Raw genomic sequence first — 13,137 nt, 5'->3', positions numbered from 1 at the left:
GTCACTTGGCAAAGACTCAGTGAAAATCCTCCTCAGGAAGGCCAAATAGGCCATAAAAAGTTGCAGTTTCCCTGTCAGGGTCTGCTAGACTGTGATCAGATTTAAAAGGAAAAGAGAAAACTTTTTGACTAAAATTGATTCCACGCTGTAGATTATGTCAAACCCAAGAAAGCAATCCAAATGTCTAACGTTTCATTTGCCATTTAAGTTGCAGGTACTTCCTCATTTGTTTGAATTCCCTTCCCATACTGAAAATTACCATTGTTACTCTGACTTTTCCCTTAAAGCCTCTTGTGTCCCCCAGTTTTAGCAGCCCCTGTCACAGAAGTGAAAAGATAAAGCTGTAGTAGGTGTTGCAGAGCAGTTCTCATGCACCAGCAGCCTGAACCCTCCTCATCTGCTGAAGGTTTGTGGTGATATATTTAACCTTGAGATGACCTTGCATTTATCTAAATATATACTGCCCTGGCTATTAATTTTCCTGCGTTGCCAAATCCTTTAATCCTGGCTCAAGCTCTAATAGTGCCTTGCTACATCTGTTGAGATTAATTCTTGGACTAAACTCATTTATTTATACAAAAATCATGGAAAACTTCCCGTAGGAGGAGAAGCATCTTTTAAATGGGTGGGAATGAGGCACAAGTTGTGGATTGTAACCCCAACAAGGATCTCCTGGGGATCTTGCAAGAAGTTAGAATAAGTCAGTCTGAAAATGTGAATCATTTCTAGCAGTGAGTTATCATGAGGGAGCCAGCACAATTTTTTCCCCCTAAAAATCTATTGTAATTATTGGTCTGAACATGGTAAAAGTGATACATGGAGATCAGGTAGAATGTTTGATTTGGGAAGGTTCTGGGATATCTGGAAGCAGTGACATCACCATCATCCAGGGTCTTTCATTTCTGAATTCCTGGTTAGTGTGTTGTACAGTGCATCCAGACACAGGAGAAATACTGTGTTAACAGTCAAAGGCAAATGAGTTTTGGTTTCATGTCCAGCATTTGATGAAATGTTCAACAATGTGGGATCTGGGCTTGGGTTTAGATGCAGATTTAGATGAACAATAGAAGGTTGGGGTCCCAGGACTTCAGGTTTCTTTAAACAGACAATGTGGGCAGTTACTGAAAATGGAAGAAGTTTCATCACTCCAGCTGTGGAGTTTCCCAGATGATGTCTGTGTGGTGGGCTGAGACTTTCCCTGGATCTGTGCATTTTTCCTAAATTAAAAATTGCCTCCTGTATCTCTCACATAGGAGATGTCCAGCAGAGACTCTCAGCCACAGTGAAGTGTTAAAGTTCAGCCTGGGGAAGAGAAGAGAAGGTTGTGTGGAGACCCCAGAGCACCTTCCAGTGTCTGGGTGGGCTGCAAGGAAGGTGGAGAGGGACTTTGCATCAGGAACTGATATGACTGGACATGGGGGAATGGTTCAAAATGAAAAAAGGGAAAATTAGGTTGGATATAAGGAGGCAATTCCTTCTTGTGAGAGTGGCAAGGCCCTGGCACAGGGTGCCCAGAGCCACTGTGGCTGCCCTTGGATCCCTGGAAGCGTCCAAGGCCAGGTTGGATATTGGGGCTTGGAGTAACCTGGGACAGTGGAAGGTGTCCCTGCCCTTGGCAAGGGACTGGATGATCCCTGGAATCCTTTCCAACCCAACCCATCCTGGGATTCCATGATAAAAAACCAGGAAATGTATTTTGTTTAAACACCAGCACTTAAGTGTCCATGCCACTCAGCCTCTCCCAGCAGAGCAGGTCCCTGAGCCATGAGCTGCCAGAGGAGGGGCCTCTCTGTGATGCTGCTGTTCATGATCCTTTCCTCGTGTTAATTAGCACATTTCTGTCTATAAGCTGTGCAAAAATCCCCACTGTGTTCCATAACTCCAGGATACCATGTCCTTGCAGACCTGCCTCACCCAGCTGAGGCAGTGGCTGGTGCAGCCATTCCTGGTGTTAGATTTTGGGTGGGTTCTGTGAGTCTCCTGTGATGGGACTGGCCCAGGCCAGTCCCAGTTACAGAGAATGCCAGCTCAGAGCCTGAGTGCTGCTGGCCCAGAGCGCTGCTCCTGCAGGCTCTGCCCTGAGCTCAGAGTCCTGACAACAATTTATTTCAGTTCTGTGACACTGTGATGGGTGACAGCTTGTCCCTGTGCTTGGGCAGGGCACTGCCCTGCTGGATGTTGGTGTGTGGGAAGAGGAAGGTGTGGGCTCTGGTAACCCTTGCTTCCTTTGGGGAATTTGGAATAACTTCAGTCTGGACCCCACACATGACACTGCCACCAAACTGGTGGGAGGCTGGTGGGTGAAAATCAGCTTGGAGTAGGAAGGAGATCAATCTTTCTCCATGGAGACAAAAGGGAATTGTGTAAGATGAATGAATAGAGGAGGGAGTGTCTGCCAAGCTTGGTGCTGGCTGCCCCTGAGCCTCCAGAGGATTTCATGGATGTGCCAACATGACTGGCACAGTCCTGGCTCAGTTCTGCTCAGATGAGCTTGGGGCCATCCTCTGGCTCTTTCCCTCATGTTCCTGTGGTGTTTGAGCAGACTTGGTGCTTCCAGCTGTCCCAATCACAGGCCTGACAATAGGACAGAGAATCTGCCCTGCCTCAGGTGAGAGTCTGGGGAGGTGCTGGTGCCTGAGCTCCATCTCACAATACAGGAGCTGTGCTGGGTGAGCAACACAGAGAAAAGGTGGGGAAAGATGCACCATGGATTTAAGTTACCAGAGGTCTGCTCTGGTCTGACTTTCACCTGGGATGAGAATAAGAAAAAAGATGCTGGGAAATAAGAGAGAAGGTGGGGATGCAGGGAAGTGGCAAATTCCTCTCTGGTCACAGCTTAGCCTGAATCCTCAAACAGGGAAAGAGAAATAATTTCACTTCTACCCAGACACAGCAGCCCCTCTTGAGTGGCATTTGTCTTGGATTGGAAAGACAGGTGCCTGCTAAAGGAGACAGGAGCCTCCCCTGAAATGGAGAATGCAAACCCTCCCCACCCCTCCGAATTGCTATGAATTTTAAATTAAGGGGCTCTCAGGCAATAGATATGGGAGCTAGAAATAACAGTTCTTTAATAGGGAAGGGAAAAAAATAAAAGGAAAAAATACAACAATGCAATACACTAGAACAACACTGCCAGAGTCAGAACTCAACCTGACACCCTGTGGGTCAGGGTGTTGGTAGCAGTCCAGTTGGAAAAGAAGCTGCAGTCCTCCTGGAGTGTCAGGGGTGGTTCTGTTGGAGCAGGGGAGTCCTGTAGGAAAGGGGTGAATTCTTCCTCTGCAGATCCATGGAAGTAGAAGCAGCTGCTGTTCCTCTGGGTAGTCCAGTGGGAAGCCATGCTGGTGTTCCAGAATCTCCAGATTATATCTGGGTAGGAATGCTTGGCTCCTCCCTCTGGGCGGAGCATCTCACAATGGGATGTTACAGTTCTTATCATTTGTGCAGTGACATTCAATGGCCTGTTATCAGCAGCTGTCCGTTGCCAAGGGAGGAGTGATTATGATCACTCAGGAAGAGAGATAAGGAGAATCACCCACTTGACACCAGAGAACTGCCATACAGATGGCAATAGAATACATCTTGCCTTGCAATCTGGAGCAGCATGGGAATGTCTGCAGGCACATCCTACTCCAAGAACACATCAGGATCCTTCCCACAGCCTTTAATCCTTAGGCTGGTTTAGAAGGGCTCTCCAGCCTTTCTGCCTTTGAGGAGATGCAGGGAAGAAGTGCTGAGTTAAAGGTCAGTGCCAGACACTGCAAATTAACATTCAAAGTTAATCACTCCAGGACCCTGCAGTGCCTGGGGCTCTCAGGTTGTTCTCTCTCAGGTGCTGGCAGCAGAGCAGAACCTGCAGTTGTCAATGACTGCTGGTCATTTGATGCTGGATAATGTCAGGGATCATCACCCAGGGGGAGTTGAGGGGAGATGTTGGTTGAACACTTCAGATCATAACACTCCATTTCCTCCTTCTGTTTTAATCCAGGTTGGATTCTTTCCCAGTGAATGTGTAGAACTCATCAACGACAAAGTCCCTCAGTCCGTGACCAATTCGGTGCCAAAACCAGGTGTGTAAATCAGCTTTTCTTGATGCAGTGAACTGGACTGGAGTTCTCTTTGTGTGTTCTGTGTTTAATACCTCCTTCACACGTGTCATGAGTGTTGATCATCCCCAGCACATCCTCATGCCCCTCTGTGTGTTGATCACCCACACGTTGCCCCTCTCTGGGGAGCTCCCAGTGTTGAATGTCCTTCACCTGCTCTACAGACTTGTATCAGTGTCCTCCTCCTGCCTGACTTGAAGGATTTAAGCCTGTCAGAATTTCAAGATACTTTGAGCAGTCTGTAAAGAGAGATTCCATGAAACATGCCAGTTCTGGGTGATCGAGGGAGTGTTGCATGTCAGGATGTTTTATACAGAACATAGCAGGAGTGTTTGTGCTGATCAGATAGAATAGATCCCCTTGGTACTGGAAGGTTCTTTCTGCTTGAGGATAAATGGAAGAAGTTGGAATGCTGGTTGCTTGTGCTCTGGGTACATGGCTCCATCTGCTTCCTTCTGGACAGTTCTGTGTTACAGGAAAACCAGGCAAATTAATCCAAAGTTCTGCTGAAGGAAGGAATAATAAATAGAGAATGGGATTTTGGATCTGACTCTACTGTCAACCTTCCCATCCTTTCAGTGTGTTCTGGAAGTGATTGGCATTAGGTGTGCTGGCATAACTCTGTAAAATTTACTGGTGGGGAAGCTGAAATTTTTAAAAAATATTCATACAGGGAAAGATATTTCTTTATATCTTTAGTATTGAGAAGTTTCAATGTGCTGTTCTTTCTTAAAATGTTAAGCAGCTGGGAAGTGAAGTTGGTGTTGAACTGGTGTTCTTCTCATTCCTCTTCTGTATTTTAATGATGTTCCTTATCTTGGTGGATTGCTGACTTCATACTTTTAAACAAATAGATGCAATTCAAAAGCTTGACATTTGCCAAGGGAAATAACAGCATTTTATCAGCTCAGAGCTCTGGGGTTTGGTAGAAAGTCATGGATACCCAATCTGTGAGTGCTCTGCAGTGATGTGTGTGCTTTGGAGAGCTGGCAGATCGGGGCAGGGGTGTCCTCAGCCATTGGCACTGCCAGCCTCTGACACTGCTGGGAATATGATTTGGAATCAGAGGCACAGAGATGGGCATTCCCTGGATCCAGGACCTGCCTGTGCCCAGCTAAAACAGGAAAGGCAACTTTCAGTCTAAACACAAGCAAATGTTTATTGTTAAACGTGGCTGAGGCCATTCAGTGTGCTGAGCTGCTGGGAGCAGGGTCTGCTTTGGTGGGAGAAAATGGATGAAGAGATTCTGTTTGGCTTCAACAACACTGGGAAGGATTTCCCCCTTCAGCCCTGGGAAATGTTTGGTACAAAGTTGGCACCACAAGTCCATGTATCATGAAAAGTAATAAGTTGGAAGATATTGCCAAGTCACAAAAGTGTCCCCTGATGGTTGTTCCATGGGTACATCAAAAGACTCCTCTAGGAGAGCTCTAAGGAGCTTTGGGATGTAAGGAATGCTGCAGCTGATTCTGTCATCCTGCTCCTCCTCTGCACTCACAATTCCTGGTACCACTCCTTGGGTGCATTCTCTGTGCACCCTGGGAGATGACAGCACTTGAGAGAGGTTGGCAGGAGTCTGGAATTCCTTCCTTGGACATTTCAAAAGCTGCTGGAATAGGAGTCAGGGAGGAGGTTCCTGTGATTTGGGAGTGGTGGATGTCGTGTTGGAGGACTCCAAGAACTCCTTGGCTGGATGAAAAGTGCTGTGTGAGATGGGTGAGAGGAGGAAGGCAGGAAGGAGTTCCAGTTCCAGGTGTGCCAGCACAGTCCAGGGAGGTGGCAAGGGGCAGGACTCAGGTGCTGCCAGAGGAGCAGCTGGCTCTTCCCAAGGGCACCCTGCAGAGCTGGGAATGGCATTGCTGGGATAAGGCACTTTCCTCGCCTATATTCCTGCATTTTGTGTTTTCCAGTCCACACATTATGCACACAGGGTATTTCTCATGCTTAAATACCCACATTAATTACTTTTCTCCCTGTACGTGTCCCCAAGGACCAGAGACTGTCCTAAAAGTCTCACTTGGAGCTGTTGTCCTCACTTGACATTAGCAGGGTATTTCATCTTGAATCAATGTGAAGTTTTAGATTTGGCCTTGACGAGCTGCACTTATCAACAGGCCAACTTTGATTTCTTTAATCAAAATATAATGTGTGGAGCATCCAGGACATTGTGTATGTACAGAGTAAAGCTCTTTGCCACGAAAGAATTTCCTAACACAGAACTCCTCGTGCTGCTTAATTGTCCCTGGATCTGGCTGGGCTGAGGAACCTAATGAAAAGCAGATGGAACTTCCTGCCCTGGGTTTCTATTATTATTTCTAATTAGAGGGTTTGATGTGCACAAAGGATGGGGACAGCATTTTAATGGAGCCATAAAATATTGCAGTGGTCTCTAATGCAGGGCAGTGACTGCAGTTCCATGGAGATGAAACACAGGGAAGGGCAGAGCAGGGTTGGGTTTGAGGGCAAATTCAGCTTCTGGAAACAATATTTTCATGGACTGTGGCAGGATGTGCTTTGTACCAGCAGTGATGGAGCCAGGGCCTGGGATAAGTGATGGAAAATGGGAAAATATAGGAAAAACAGAAATACCATACAGAGAACTTGTCTTGTTATTCTGTTCTGAACAGTCAGAGTCATGTGAAAGAATACCAGTTTTGCCCCAAGTCACCTCTCAAACATATTTGACAATAAAGTTTGGAGTCAGGAGAGGAAAGGTACCTCTTGAGAGGTATTTTCCCTCCAGTGTTGGACTAAGCCTGTGCCCTCTTTTTTTCATATTCCGTCCTATAAGAAAATGCTTTTTTTTCCCCAGCTGGGATGCAAATGCTTTCCTGACTGTTCTATTTATGTAAAAAAACCTGTGAAGATCTAGGAAAGTTCTGTGAGCTCATCAAATCCCACATTTCTTGAGCACTTGCCTTTTCTCTAAATTCTCCCAGTATTCTTAGTGGGATACAATATATTAATAATAATTTTTTAGCCTAAAATATTATATTGGATTGATATCTACTATTTCATAGTTAATATTATCAATTTAGCTGAGTTTCAGTGCCAGAATAAATGAAATCAGCTCATATTCATGAGCATTTTTAGAGATCCAGGCTAAAGGCTGCATTTGAATTTCAGATATTCAGGGAAAAGTGAATCTTTTAAATATTCAGTGCTGCTCAGAAGGAAAAGTGTGAATAGCTGCTCTGGATTTTCCTTCTAAGTGAACATTTGTGAAGTGCCTGAACTTTGTGCTGCGTTGACTCTTCTCGTCCCCCTCTGTCCATCTCTTTTTTTGGGAGCAGTGTGTTTATGTCCATGTGTGCTCATGCTGTCCCCACTCCTCAGTCACAGTCAGCGTCTCAGCTCTGTCTTTCAGTTCCTCAGAATTCTGGAGATTTGTAGTTTAGCAGTATTTTAACCCATATCTCACACCTTACCTCACACCTGCAGTTTGTTTTTGTCTTTTCCTAACAAGCAGCATCTTCCTGTGACCCAACTTCACTGCAGTGGCCTTGGCAGGCTCATTCTGGGGAAGGTTTTAGGCTTGGTCTTTGCTGGGGAGCAGCTTCTTTCAGTGGGGAAACACAGAATTAAGAAAAGGGGGACAATTAGAGCTGAAGAGAGGAAATGGGGGATAAGAAGGTAATATTTCCCTTTTTTCTTCCCCCCCCAAATAAGCATTTTTAAAGCCTCAGGGGTCATTCTCACAAAGAATGTATAACCCACCAGCTCTGCCAAACTTTATGGAGGAGTTTTCAACTTCCTGTCTGCCATTTAATTTATGTTTGAGAGGTGAAGGTGCTCTTATGGGACACAACATTAAAAAGTCCCCTGTCAGTATTACAGGCTGTTGTGAATGACTAATTTTCTTTTTAAAACATCAATAACAGATTGATCTGGGTCAGCACACCCAATACAAATAATCCACTGAATTTTAGGAGGATTGAAATTTAGCTCTGGATCAGGCAACAGGCTCTGCCCTGACCTCCTGCAGGCTCTGGTCAGTGCTGGAGAAATTAATTTTAACTGCAAAAATGCAAATTGAGACACATTCACCGAGGTGTAGTAATCACAACAAGGCCGTGCCTGGTTTGAAACAGGCTCATTTCTAATCCCTGGATAAAAAAGATTGTGGTCAATATTTATTTTAATAAAAATCAGAAAGAAGAAAGTGCAAATAGAGCTTAAATTCTGCAGATGCTCAGGCTGAGCAGCCATTTGACACTGATAAGAGCATCATGTCTTAATTAGTGCTTTTATAAAGAAAACAGGGAAAGTGAAAGTGTACATAATTAGTACCAGTCTTGTTAATCTGAAGTAAATAAAGCAGTTGTTTGGTGTTCATGCCACTGTCTTGTTAAAGCTGAAATTAAATGGAAAAGTGCTGAGCCAAGGCAGGTCTCCATTTGCAGAGGGAGGCAGAGAGGGGATGAGCACCCAGAGCTGCCCAGCTGGAGCTGCTGATGAGACAGGAACTGCTTCCAGCCCTGCCAGGCCTCAGGACCAAAATCCTGCAGGGAATCCTGATCCCTCGGGCACAGGGATCCAGGAGCAAGGGGCAGCAGGGGCAGTGTGCAAATCCCTCCAGGAGAGTCCCTCTCCATGTCTGGGAGGTGCTGCAGGAATCTCCCCAGCTCTGAGAGCCACCAGGACCCAGCCAGCAGGCTCCAGCAGGTCTGTGCCTGCTTGTGGAGTCCTTGGGCTGGAGAAGTCCCAGCACTGCCCAGCACTGCCACCTCCATGTCCCCAAGCACCACCTCCCACGCTTCTCCTTCCCTCCAGAACACAAGTGTGGGGCTGGGGCAGAGCTGGCCTGCCTCCTCTGCAATGCATGATTTTCAGGAGGAGCACAGCAGCAAAACACAGCTCTGAGACAATTACTCTGCTTTTTGCACAGGGTGAAGAGTAAGAACAGCCTCTGCTTTAGTACCAGGAGAAAAGAAGGAAAATTCAGTATATAACAAAATCCAGTATATAACAAACCCTGTGCTGTTTGGCAGGACTGGGATGGGCCTTGTGGTGAAATGCTGGGGTGCTTTTTGAGCTGGGACACAGGGTGGGAATTCCTGGATCCTCTGAATTTCCCAAGTGTTTAGCACCAAACAACTTGAAGGATTGGGTGTGTTGTATTGTGCTATTCATAGCCAGCTGAGCTTTGTGTGAAATGAGCCCCTTTTCAGTGGAAGCATATTTTAACCAGCTGCTTTTTGTTTTTGTTTTGCTTTTTTCTTTTTTTTTTTTATTTCTCCCTTCCCAGTCTCCCCTGCCCACGGAGCCCGTCCAGCGTCCTGGAGCTACTTCCCCCCTTGTACGTCTTCATTTATTCCTTTGTCCTTCTTTCATTCTTGCCTTGTTTCTCTGTCTCCTTTTTCTTTCCTTATTCTGTACATGTAGGTCAGTAGCACTGATGCCCCAAAGGATGTTTAGGGGAAACCAAACTAAATCTTTGTTCTAAGGTGCTTTTTTAAAAGATATTTGGACATAAAATAATACAGCAGGGAAAGAACAAAGCTAGTTATAGCTCTTTTCTGGGGGTTATAGAATCATTTTGAGTCCATAAAAAGATTGAAAAGATTAAAAAGAAAGAAATTAAGTGTCAGACAACCAAGTATGAATGTCAGTGTGAAAGAAAAGAAGATAAAAATGGGTGATGGGGAGGAATTAAACATAGTATTGAAGTTCGTTAGAACATAGCAACCTTCAGAAGCCAAGTTTTTGTTTTTTTTTTTTTTAATGAGGGAATGATGTTTGCACTTAACATCTGACAATGCCCAAAGGGAACTAATATTTGGCTTGTTTATTCCTAGTCCTGCTTCATATTGCCATGGTCTTTTTTAGATCCTACTAGTGCTGGTCTAAACCTCACAGCAATAACCTGGTGTCAGTAAAACCTGGGATTGGTCATGTGGATTTATCATTTTTACAGCAAATGCCTCACTTGCACAAATCAGCTCCCCCGGGATGTTGTTTGGATTCCCTAAGTCAGTCTGAAAACTTGCTATGCAAATACTGTAAAGAGACAATTATAAAATATCTAATATTGATGGAAATGTACACAGATACATCCTTTGCCCACACGCCCACTGCCAGCCTGCTGGCACAGACTGTGCTGCTGTCCCTGGGGAGTGGGCAACAGGCAGTGCTCCCATTCCCAGGGCCCCCTCCAGCACAGGAAAACCTGGTCCTGGTGGGAAGAGTTGGTTTCCTGAGCACCTTCCTGAGCACATGCCAACACCTCCAGGCCCTGCAGGCAGAAGGAATGTCCAGAGGGGGAGAGCAGGGGTTGTATATTGATAAATATTGACATATTTGGGATATGTCATTGAGAGCTAGGTGAGGCTTCTTCCACTGCCCATGTCCAACCCCACGGGAACCAGGGAATACTGAAATTGGGATGGAGGTTTTAAGAATGAGGGTAGAATTTATTGCTGTGAGTGGCCATGTCCACTGATAAATAATCTCACAGAAAATTTGGGAGGAATCAGAATAGTGAATCTTGTAAGATCCAGAGAGTTCCCTCTGGGCACACAAATATGGAGAAAAGATTTTTCTTCATGTTTTTCCATTTGTACAGTCAAGTTCCTTGGATCCCTGAGCCCTTCAGAGATGCAATTCCTGCCAAGGATCAGTAGCAGTTAAATTCAGATAACACAGGGAGGCTTTAGCCTGTCTATTTTTTCAGCCAGACTTTTTATTAGGTTTTTAACACACACACAAAAAAAAAAAAGGAATGGCCACATTTTTGGTTATTTAATGCCAGTGGTCAGTGTCGAGTCCCCCTTCTCTCTCAGCTGTGAGAAGGAAGGTTCTGACAACAGAGCAGCTCTAATACTTCTGCTCAAAGCTATGAGGCTTATTAGTGGTTCTGCTTGTTTTTCCTGTGAAATTAATTCCTTGTGACAGCCCTGTCCCTCTGTGAGTCACAGAATTGCCACAGAGATGACAAACTTGGCTGTGGCTGCTCTGAGAGCACCACTGGAGAGCTGGGGAACCACATCCTCCCATGGCTGATCACTCCTGGGCTCTGGGGCTGTTTTATATTATTCCTGTGTCCCACAGATCATGGCTTCCACTACCAGGAATTTAGAAATATTTGTGTTTTTTAAGTATGGGGGATTTGAGGTCCTGTTCAGGTTTTGCTGGTGCCAGGGGAGGGTTCCTTTCTGGGCTTATTTAGGCACTGAAGTTCCTTTTTGGGCTCAGATAAACGAGCTGAGCTCTGGACAGGGAAGCAGGGACTGGAAGAGGGTTTTGTAACTGGGACAAAGTGCCCCTGATCACGAGCCCAAAATCTTTGGTCTCCCAGACACAGCAAAGGCTGTTCCTGGGCGAGCTGTGCTGTGTTAAAAATCACCGATCTCTCCTCCAGCATTTGCTAACATAAACTGACATCTATTTTATATAATTTTAATACTCTTTTTTACAGTGAAAACTCTGCTTAGGGTGGTCTGTGCACAGCAGCCCAGAATCCCAGACTAGTATGGGTTGGAAGGGAGCCTAAAGATCATCTGGTTCCACCTGCTGCCATGGGCAGGGACTGGAATTGGAACTAGCCTGCACACACTGTGCTCACTCCTGAGCCAGCTCCAAGCCCAGTTGTTCAGGGCCCAGCACCACCCACTTCATCCCCAGCTCAGTTTTCCAGGGATTTGGGTGCTCACCCAGCTTAGTTCAGCTCAGCCCATGGTTTTTGCTGTTCACGCTGTGAGCTCAGTGGATCAGCTCCCTCACAGTGTTTGCTCCTCCTTGCACACAGACATTGATGGGCAGGAACAATTCAGGCCTAGAACAGCCCAGAGAAGCTCAGCTCTGCATGCCCAGCACTGAACTCTGGATTTCTCCAGCTCTGTCTCTCTAACTGCTGTCTCTCCATGCTGAATTGTTGGTCTCCTGCAGTCCCTCTAGGAGATTTTTAACTTTGTCCTCTCTCTTGCCTTCTGTCTGTCCCTGTGCCCCCTCCCCTGATGATCAGATTTGGAGATGGATAGTGTAAAACCAGGCTCTGCATTTGTTACCGAGGCTCTGAACCAGTCCCACCTGAGCTCAGGTAGAGCCTGTTCTGTGCCATCACTCTCTGTCCTAACCACCTCTAACCCTGTATGTGGTAGCAATAACCACTCACTAACCCCTAGGCTTGCTGCAGACCTAGCTGTAGTGTAATAAGTAGTGAAATAGAGAATTGTTAATTTCTTTTTATATTCAAACCTGTTGGGTAGAAGAGCCAGTGCCTGCTTCTGAGAACCCAGCTTCTCAGGGGCAGATTTTCTGCACGTGATCTCCAGACCCAGTGAGTGAATCCAGATCTTAAGGTGCTGCTCAGCACACCTGGGCCTTGCCTTGTGCACACTCTGCAGTATCAGCAGCCATGTGAGTGTTAATCTGTGTATCAGAAATCAGCTCCTTTTCTCCCCCAGCTGCTACATTTCTAAATATAAAGTGTTCTTCTTTTCCCAGGCTTTCAATTGTGCCTCACTATCCAAAGAGTTTGCCAAACCCTCTGTGACCATGCTCTGGGGGGAAGTGCCTGCTTGAATAAGAGAGGGAAGAAATGTGGTTAAATATATAGTTTTATGGTAATGGAAACAACCCTCCTGTGTGTCCGTGCACTGTGAGAGCAGAAAACAACTGTGTTGTGTTGCCATTGCCATGACAACATGGCTGTCTCTTGTCAGAACTGGCACCAGGTGAAATTAAAGTGTTCCAGTGGAACTGAGGAGCTGAGATGTGTCCCTGGTACATTTTATGTAGTTAAACATTTGATCCTCAGTTATTGAAAGGTATTTGACAACAGACATTCCCATTTATTTGCTTGTTGTGTCAAGTCATACCTGGACTTCTGTTTCCCTGGATCTCATGAACGCTTGGAAATGGAGACTGTAGGTGGGATTTTAGGAGAGAGAGCAGCAATGTGTGGGAGCTTTATTTCTTGGCAGGGCTCAGCACCAAGGCTAATGACAGAGCTCTTGCACAGGCTTCAGACAACCTTGTCCCGTGTCCCTCTGTTTCACCTGAGCCCTTGGGATTGGGGTTGAACTGTACCTTC

The 13,137-nt window shown here is 45.8% G+C and overlaps 1 protein-coding gene across 1 annotated transcript in view; it reads left to right on the top strand.

Annotated features, from left to right (window-relative positions):
* Window positions 1-13,137, top strand: part of ARHGAP32 (Rho GTPase activating protein 32) — a gene marked incomplete at both ends in the record, with an annotated part of 143,236 nt that overhangs the window by 79,097 nt on the left and 51,002 nt on the right. The window contains 3 exons of the mRNA XM_084221634.1: window positions 3,986-4,067; window positions 9,352-9,402; window positions 12,067-12,141. Coding sequence (XP_084077760.1) covers window positions 3,986-4,067; window positions 9,352-9,402; window positions 12,067-12,141 — 208 coding nt within the window. The remainder of the gene's footprint in view (window positions 1-3,985; window positions 4,068-9,351; window positions 9,403-12,066; window positions 12,142-13,137) is intronic.

This window comes from Fringilla coelebs, assembly GCF_963513975.1.
Source record: "Fringilla coelebs genome assembly, chromosome: 25".
Taxonomy (NCBI): domain Eukaryota; kingdom Metazoa; phylum Chordata; class Aves; order Passeriformes; family Fringillidae; genus Fringilla; species Fringilla coelebs.
Note: the sequence above shows the minus strand (reverse complement) of the source record. Positions and strands in the feature narration are given on the sequence as shown.